The sequence below is a fragment of the Littorina saxatilis genome, linkage group LG13, assembly GCF_037325665.1.
Source record: "Littorina saxatilis isolate snail1 linkage group LG13, US_GU_Lsax_2.0, whole genome shotgun sequence".
In the NCBI taxonomy this organism is placed as follows: Eukaryota; Metazoa; Mollusca; class Gastropoda; order Littorinimorpha; family Littorinidae; genus Littorina; species Littorina saxatilis.
In genome coordinates this window covers 43,306,719-43,316,718 of record NC_090257.1, presented here as the reverse complement: position 1 = coordinate 43,316,718, position 10,000 = coordinate 43,306,719, and the positions used below count along the sequence as shown (strand labels likewise).

At 39.4% G+C, this 10,000-nt stretch overlaps 1 protein-coding gene across 1 annotated transcript in view; it reads right to left on the bottom strand.

Annotated features, from left to right (window-relative positions):
- Positions 1-10,000, bottom strand: part of LOC138945913 (ficolin-2-like) — a 16,247-nt gene that overhangs the window by 1,876 nt on the left and 4,371 nt on the right. Inside the window, exon 2 of the mRNA XM_070317433.1 lies at positions 1-60. This exon is cut by the window's left edge and continues 74 nt beyond it. Within this exon, the coding sequence (XP_070173534.1) occupies positions 1-60 (60 nt within the window). The remainder of the gene's footprint in view (positions 61-10,000) is intronic.

Sequence of the window (10,000 nt, the reverse complement as noted above, 5' to 3'; positions counted from 1 at the left end):
CCACGCCTCTCTTGGTTTCTTCCTGGCAGTTTTTCTTCTTGTCTGCATCAAGTGAGAGCTCTGTAATGAAATCAATACGCTTATTATGGCCCTTTACAGAAATTACACCATTTCATACATCTGTCTGGACGTCAACATGTGCAGGGCGTCAAGACCTGGAAAGTATCAACACACACAATTCATACCTCTGTCTGGACGTCAACATGTACAGGGCGTCAAGACCTGGAAGCAATCAACACACATTTGCCAGTTAAGGCAATTGCCTTACCCAGCCTTTTGACGGGCGCAGTGGCGTGGTGGTAAGACGTCGGCCTCCTAATCGGGAGGTCGTGAGTTCGAATCCCGGTCGCTGCCGCCTGGTGGGTTAAGAGTGGAGATTTGTCTGATCTCCCAGGTCAACTTATGTGCAGACCTGCTAGTGACTTAACCCCCTTCGTGTGTACACGCAAGCACAAGACCAAGTGCGCACGGAAAAGATCCTGTTATCCATGTCAGAGTTCGGTGGGTTATACAAACACGAAAATACCCAGCATGCCTCCCCCGAAATCGGCGTATGCTGCCTGACTGGCGGGGTAAAAACGGTCATACACATAAAAATCCACTCGTGCTAAAACCATGAGTGAACGTGGAAGTCTAAGCCCATGAACGAAGAAGAAGAAGAATTCCTATTAATTTGATACGGGTAGATGATAGACGCTGCCAGCTGGTCTCGAATGTTTTAATCTTTTACCCTCCCCCCTTCCTCTTATCTTTAGTTTAACCAATGAAACACGGAACCTGCTTAGAGTGTCGTGGTAACGGGTGGTTGCTAAGACTTTAATTGGTTGTTTGAAATTATTGTTGCTATTCTAGCTAAAGTTGAATTATGTGTGTACATGCTAGAGTGTGTAAGAGAACTTTGAGAGACACAGAGGAGAGAGGACATGTGTTGTTGTGAGATCCACTAACTGAGAAGATGTGTAATGTGTCTGTAGCCACCGGCTTCGGTCGGTAGGCGAAGATGAGGAGGGAAGCGAACACAGGAATAACATTTGCCATACCAGTAGTCTGCTGTTGTCACAATGTCATCTGTTGTGTCCTTGAGTGAAAGTCCAGTGAGTCCATAAACACATCAAGAAAACAAGATCTTGTTTCCCGAACCTTATACACAAGTATTGACTTTTAAGAAATCTTCAAACTTGGGTAATTTTGACCGAACATTTCACAAACAATTTGTTAAGGTACCAAGCTGAAATGCAATCCCATAGTCCGCACTAAGTGAAAGATTGTAAAAAGAAAATTTCAAACAAATTGATACAAAAAACTGTTGCCGTGAGAGTACCGCCTCAACTTTTACAAATGGTCAGATATGACGTCATCAAATTGCCGTATCAAAATTCGCAGACAAATTCCTTAGGAAATACTCTGAACAATTTATGTATCAATTTTCATGAAAATCCGTCGGGTAGTTTCTGAGAACAGCTACACACACACACACACACACACACACACACACACACACACATACACACATACTCCTTACTTGACTGAATGTAAAAAGTTGCGGTACTTTTAATTGGGCTAACTGTATTTTCATTGAATGCCTTAGGCGACTGTAGTCCAAATAGGGTTAATATCCTGCTAATTGGAACGGCGTCACGGCTTGCGAGAGTATTTTGTTATTTGTCGGTCTCGCTGCAAGTGCTGTACTAAAATCACGCATTTGAACTTTTTAAGGGATCTCACATACATTTGTTTTCCAACAAAAAGTCATCGTTCAAATTATTCATTAAATCAACAAAGCCTTTATCTGGCAATAACTATTTAGGCCAAAAAAAAAAATTGTCTGTTTAGGGTAACATGACCAAAAAAAGTAGGGTCGGTAGGTAGGTAATTTTTTTTTTTTGTGTGTGTGTGTGTGTGTGTGTGTGTGTAAATGCTATGTTGGCTGAACATTCACTTCTTATATTTGATGAATACATGTTTCAAAACTAACGTATAAATAAAACAGAGAGAAAGGGAGAGAAAGAAACGCCAAATGTCTCATTTTAGCATTTTTACCTCTTTTTTTATCTTTTTTTTTTTAAATCAAAAAAAAGTTTTTGGGTCGGCGCCAAATCGATAGGGTCGGTCGGGTTACCCTAAACAGACAATTTTTTTTTTGGCCTTATCAAATGTCCAAAAAGAGGGGCCGCGTATTTTTTTCACAAACTAAATTTTCAACTCAATTAATCGCTGATCTGTATTGGGTACTGAAACCATGTTACAAAACAGTGTTTTATCAAACAAACTAACAGAGAGAAATATATAATCAAGTCGACGGGCTATGAAAGCTTTCTTCCTGCTCCAGGAAAACTCCTTGTCGTCTGAATGAAACAAGCGTCAAACAAATTGAAAATTAAAATCAAACTGTGTATGCTTTTCCCCACTGACAATTTCTATCTCGTTGTTTGAAAGGTATAACAAATCACTATTATCATTATTTAATTTATTGAGACATCACAGTGCGCTAAGAGGTTTATAGAGCAAATCGAGAAAATGAATTATTGAAAGAAGCGCGTAGCGCGTAGCAAATGTATGTGAGATCCCTTAAAAGTTCAAATAAGTAATTTGAGTACAGCCTGTGCAGCAGAAAATAAGCGAAAACAAAATAATTCCCAGCTTTCTCTTCAGAAGGATTTGGATGAAACAGACACTTTTTGTTTTAGCCAATAATCCACAAGATAATAGACTTTTAAATAAAAAGAGAACAAATTAAAGTAGAGCTGTGTGTTTTTCACTAGAAGAAGCCCAGAGTGCCCAATTACGTTGTCGTGTTCAGTTCATATTAGAAGGTGAGAAGAACACCAAGTATTTATGAATGTGTAAAGTAAAGTAAAGCCAATAAGAAAATTAAGGATTGTTTGCAGACAGAAGACTGCAGGTTATATATATATATATATATCCCATGACCTCCCTTCTTTGTCTCTGTTACTTCAGTATGGGTATATATGTTGTATTTTTATAGCTCAATAAATACATCATGGACTCCAAAAAATATATGATAGTGCAGATTCCGATTTGGGCAAAGAACTACTTTCCTCCCGACCTTTGACCTCGCGCCGAACAATGTGACACATTTGTATGAAGTTCCAAAATCGTATTGCACGGCTCAGAAAACCATATCAGTTGCACGCAAAAATGAATCTCAGAACTGATCTGATGTATGAGATGCAATAAGCAAACGTTTCTTTCATTATGAAAGCAATGCAGGTCGAAAAAAACGAACATTCAACTTACAAGATAACCAGATGCTAGCGAACCAAAACAAAAACACGAGTACCCTCCCTTGCATCGTTAGCAGACGACTTTTGAGAATCTGTCGGTAGTGTGTTTTGGTGTGCGTCTTCAGTTTCTCTGGCAGTGTCGGTGTGGGAACTGACAGAAGCTAGGGAGCACAGATAATAGAAGCCCTGTCACATAGACTAATCACACAATCAATACACATTTGGCTCATGTTTTAAATGACAGTTTCGAGTTTGTTAGTCAAACTCAAAGCAACAACACTGTCACTGGTGACATGCGCAGCGAGACCGAGAAGCGTCCTTTACCTGGCACGGTTGGGCTTCGCTATCAAACATCGGCTGTTTCACGTGTTTTGCGAGCAAGTCTACTCTTTTGCCTGGCTCTGCAGTAAGTCCACATTGGCGATGAAGGTATCCAAGAACTTAACATGTGTGTATTTTTCCGTAATCCAGTCATATTCCTTCAAAATGCAATCAATCGGCGGTGACAGACGTGTCGGTCGCGTTTTCCTCACACCCATACCAGTTTAAGTTCATCCATGCAAACACACTCGCAAAACAGTTTATCACGTGGATACATTTCAAATAGGGAGCAAATGGTTAAATCTAAACCTACATATTTGTTCCCTAAAATTTGCTTCTCTGTCAATAAGCCTAATTACACACGTTCGAGAAAAACAACGTGGAATCGATTCTGAATCGAGTAAGCCAAATGGGTCCCAAACCCGTTTCGCCCGTTCTGCCGACCTGAAACGCAAAACAAAAGAATTGTGCGCTTCAACTAAATTAATTTCTATACGACTTCATTACTTTCTTGCAACTTATGAACCTTTACTTAAAGCTTTTAAATGGTCTGAAAGTAGTGTTACCGCGTACTTATCGATGCACTCATTCGTTTTATTTTTTCAGCGACGGTCACTTAGTTTAAGGTTGCAAAAGGGCTAAGTCTCGCTGGCAACACTGTTTTACCCTGCACAGATCGCAACAGTGCCGCTAGTAGTCTACACTTTGTGTTTGATGGTAGAATGGGATATACAGATTACAACACTCGTGGTTTTTTATATGGCTTGTATTTCAGTCAAGACCCAGCGGGAATATCAATCGAGAGCCACTCGCCAGAGGCTCGTGTCTCCCGATGATATTCATCCGCTGGGTCTTGACTGAAATACAAGCCATATAAAAAACCACTCGTGTTGTAACCTATACATATATACACACAGAAACAGATTATGAAGGAAAAGTTACGCGTTTTAAAAAACTCATATGAAAAACGATTTGAATTTAATTAAATGAGCGCAAAGGAATTTCTACAAGACTTGAATATACCATTTCTCGCCAATGACCAAACATGTGGATCGGAATCTGATATTACAAAAGAGAAATTAACTCTTGCCCTTAAATGATTAAATAACGATTCAGCCCCAGGTCTTGATAGACTCACTATCTGCTTTTATCAAGTATTTTGCGTGAAGATAAGGGATATAATTCTTGCCTCCTTCGTATCATCGTTTGTTAATGGCGAGTTATCGACAAGTCAAAGTCCTGACCTTCATTCATGCAGGAAAAGAAATACCCGGGATTGATCTCGGGAATTGCAGACCAATATCACTGATTAACACAGATTATAAGATCATTGCAAAATGTTTAGCAATGCGACTTTAAACTGTAATTGGTGATATTATTTTTGAAAACCAGGTTGGTTTTATGAAAGGTAGAAAAATTAGTACAATGATCATTCTGTTTGATAGAAGTAACTTATAACTTGTTTTTACCAATGCAAAGAATGCCTCGAATAACATTAATTGACGGAGAGAGCTCCATATATAGCGTGCATGATTTATAATAATATAATAATTCTCTTTATTTATATAGCGCCTTATCCGAAGTTCAAAGCGCTTTTATGCCGTGTGAGATGGAATTTTTTACACAATATATCACGCATTCACATCGACCAGCAAACCTCAAGCCTGTTAGGCGAATGTTCACCTTTCGCGGCCTTTATTCCAAGTCACACGGGTATTTGATGGACATTTTTATCTATGCCTATACAATTTTGCCAGGAAAGACCCTTTTGTCAATCGTGGGATCTTTAACGTGCACACCCCAATATAGTGTACACGAAGGGACCTCGGTTTTTCGTCTCATCCGAAAGACTAGCACTTGAACCCACCATCTAGGTTAGGAAAGGGGGGAGAAAATAGCGGCCCGACCCAGGGTCGAACACGCAACCTCTCGATTCCGAGCGCAAGTGCGTTACCACTCGGCCACCCAGTCGTTGATCAATGGATGTCGTTGGTAGACGCCTTTTTCAGCTTACTTTACTTGTGACTTCCGTTCTCAAAATAGCCGCGCCAAAGTTCTTTTTTCTTGTCTTCTCGACCACATATAAACGAAACGCATCTTCATCCCTTACCTTGAAGGGCAGTTCTAATGAGTTGCAATTAAATGCTTTCCAAATGCAATGTATGCAAATGGGGAGGCATATAATGCATCAGAGAAATTTCACTGAATGCACAGCACTAAAGTTGAAGAATATTAATTATTGTCATAATGTTCACGAGTTTTCATTCATAACCAGCTGGGTACAAAACAACAATGTTCATATGGGACAAATCGAGGTAGCGAATGGGGAAATGTGGCTTGTCAAATATGATGGCAGCTCTGTACATTTTAAGAATGGAAGAAAAGCGACAAACAGGTTACATTTGACGTCACACACAAGTATGACCAGCTATCTACATTTCTGACGCGCTTTGGGACCTGAATAACATACTAAACATTACGTTGAGGATATGGACTCCCTTCAACTATTGTGTCTACTTTTGCTTTTCAAAAAAAGACGAAAAAAACGATGTTTGGTGGCTTGTTGTCAGATCAGCACTTTTGTTGGTCCTCGAGGAGCATATCGCCTTCTGTTGCATCTGTAGCAACCTCGGCCTTCCTCGATATCAATCAATCAATCAATCAATCAATATGAGGCTTATATCGCGCGTATTCCGTGGGTACAGTTCTAAGCGCAGGGATTTTTTTTAATTTTTTTAAAAACATTTTTATACAATTTATATTGCGCACATATTCAAGGCGCAGGGATTTATTTATGTCGTGTGAGATGGAATTTGTTTTACACAATACATCACGCATTCACATCGGCCAGCAGATCGCAGCCATTTCGGCGCATATCCTACTGTTCACGGCCTATTATTCCAAGTCACACGGGTATTTTGGGGGACATTTTTATCTATGCCTATACAATTTTGCCAGGAAAGACCCTTTTGTCAATCGTGGGATCTTTAACGTGCACACCCCAATGTAGTGTACGCGAAGGGACCTCGGTTTTTTTTGTCTCATCCGAAAGACTAGCACTTGAACCCACCATGCACCTAGGTTAGGAAAGGGGGGAGAAAATTGCTAACGCCATGACTCAGGGTTGAACTCGCAACCTCTCGCTTCCAAGCGCAAGTGCGTTACCACTCGGCCACCCAGTCCACGATATGGATGACACAGAAGACGGTATGCTCCCTTTGGACCAACAGGGGAGCTGGTCTGTCAACAATTAGCCACCAAACGTCTTGTTATATTGTACACACGAAATATTACCCATCGGTCATCATGTTTATATCATTAATATCTTTTCATTTTTAACATGGTTGTGCTAAACGTTGGATAACAAAACCTACCAAGAAATCGTTTTTTGCTTTTCAAAACTATTTATACCTTGATGTGTTATTGTAGTTTGTTCTAACTGCTTATCCCCGAGTACGCAGTACTATGGTCCAACAGACTTTAATTGTGTGTGTGTGTGTGTATCTGTCTGTCTGTCTATCTGTCTGTCTGTCTCGACTTAACAGCTTATTGTTGGGAAACTACTGGGCGCAGTTCGTTCAAAAGTTGATACACTAACTTGATAATAGGTCCGATTGATCGTATTAAAACTTCATAATGTTACCTGGGACCTAAATGCCAAATAATCCACAAAACGACTCTTAACGGTGGGAGGTTTGGCGGTGGGAGGCTGTTCGGCAAAAAGAACAGCCAGTCACTGGGCGTCCTGAGCCCATATTATACGCTGCGTGTGCCACTGAGTTCGCGTGCTGCACACTGCGAAGTCAGCACTGGCCACTGAAGCCAAAGGGAAGCCAGCCAATCTTTTTTTCTCTTGCGCGGTGTGTGTGTGTTCATCATTTGTGCACATGTGTTAGTGTTACTGTTTGTGTGTATGTGTGTGTGTGTGTGTGTGTGTGTGTGTGTGTGTGTGTGTGTGTGTGTGTGTGTGTATGTGTGTGTATGTATGTGTGTGTGTGTAAGAAAGAGAGAGAGAGAGAGAGGGAGAGAGAGAGAGAGAGAGAGGGGGAGTGAGGGAGAGAGGGAGAGAGAGTGTGTGTGTGTGTGTGAATGTGTGTGTGCATGAGTTTGTGTGTGTATGAGTGTGTTATGTGTTTGTTTGTAAAGCACATCCTCGGCTCGCATGCAATGTATTTATATAGCAAAGGGAATGCCTGTAATTCACACACAGCGAAGTCAGCACTTAGGCATTTGAGTTCACTGGCAAAATTGGTGGCTTGGTGGAAAGCACGTCCGCCTATGGCCAAAGTGATCCGGGTTCGATTCCCGGCATGTGCGGTCTATTTTTATTTTTTTTTTTAATTCTTGTTTACTATTGTTTATTGTAATTCAATCGAGTTTGCGTTTTAATGAAACAGATCCTGTGATTGGTCAGAATGCCCCAACTCATTAAAAATTACCGGTGACTAATTATTGTCGATAGTCACTCGCTAAAAAATCCATTAACAACCTGCTGGCGAGGCGCATTGATACAGCCTCAACTAGTCTCGGTTAGCTTTGAGGGTCATTTTACAAGTAGGAAATATGAAGTACCAACGAAATAGTCACCTGGCTGGCTATAGTGGGAGGGTTACTTTTGGTGGTCACATTAGATATTATGTTTTTTGGAAAGTTCGTTTTATTTGCAGCCACAGTTCGGTAAACGACAAATGGCTAAACCCAACCACCTAAGAATGAGAAGCGTTTTTGTAACATGACCCATATTCTGCAAAAATGCAGCCATGACGCAGGGGGTAGGTTACAAAAAAACGTCATGTACCGCTTGACTGCATACGGATATAAGCAAATTATACCTTAAACGAAAGCTAAAGATTGTTGCCATCAGACAGCAAGTAAAATGCCTAATTCGTATACACAGTTTTATTTTTAACAACATCTGTATAACATGCGGACGACAAAACAGGAAATGCCATTTTCTCAATCGATATGTATAGCTAACTGAACGCCTGGTTGAAACCGCAATCAAAAACATCTTGAAAATTGTTTATTCTCACAGCTAGAATTATTTTAGATCAACAATTGTTAATTTACCGAGGAAAACAACAGTCATATAAGATAAATAATGGATGATTCTGAATCAACTCCGAAAACCGAACCGGGTCGAAGCAAAAAAGAGTTTACACATACACAGGCTTGAAAAGGGATAATTTGGTTCAATCTGTTAGATTTTTACCCATAACGTTAAAGATCAGCTCAATATAAAAGGAAAGTGATCATTGTAAAAGGATTTTGCTATCGCAAAATAATTCAACTTCCGGTTTTACCACATGGCGTCCATAATATTATCACTTTATTACATAGCGTGCATTTGTCAGAAATTATACTAAATGTTAGAAGCGATCTTAAAGTGAAAGTAACGTTTAATAAAAGTATGCGCATTTACTTATTGATTGATATATGACTATAATAATGGACATGTAATTTAAACGTACAATACGACATTTTGTACACTACCTCTCTAAAGAAAACGCGACTATGACCGACCGATATGTATGTGTAAATTAGGTCATTGTTAGTGATGAAAACGGGTTTTCTTTAAAAGATAACACGCAAACTGTGAAGTTCAAGGCCATAAATGATTTTAGTACGACTTCTTCAAAACAGGTCTGTTTTTCACTCCACCAGTTTCAGTTTTAATAAAATATATGTATAGCTGTCATTTTCAAAAAACCTTATCTGCAATTCACTTAACCAAATACACCATGAACCCAGAAGATATTAGAGTGAGACACTTTACAGTGAAATATGTTATGATTCCCCTTATTTCAAAATATATGCATTTTAATTGGCAGACACGATTCACGTCGTAGGTACGTGTCGTCTGGTGAGGCAACTGTTAGCATTTTTTGTCGTAAGAATTGACATTTTTAAACATAAATCATGGACAAAAAACTAATTCTACAAAAAGTGCAGGTTTTCTTGGTATAGTCAGTTAAAGCATCTTAAAATTCAAGAAATTGTGCAATTACGTGTATGTATTTGAAATGGCAGACAATATTGAATGAAAGTGATTTTTGACTGATTGAAACCCTACCCCCACTAACAAAATGGGCCCTGAGATTAGGGGTGTTAGTTAAAGATGACTGAATAATGGCTATGCTTTTCCCCTAAAGTATTTAAACCCTAAACATATTCATAGGCAAGATGTTCTACATTAACACAATTAACTTTTTAAACATATACATATGCTTAGAACACGATACTTCCGGTTTTTCTACCGGATGACTTATACATTTAGGGGGTAAACACCTTATCGTAGAAAAAGCTTTATTTTCAAAAAGTGCAAGTAATTATTAAAAATCATACATAATATTTATATATAGGAGTTAATTTTCCTTCGAAAGTCATTTGTTTCAAGTGGCAGACAATGTCAGTTGGAGAGTTACATGTACGTA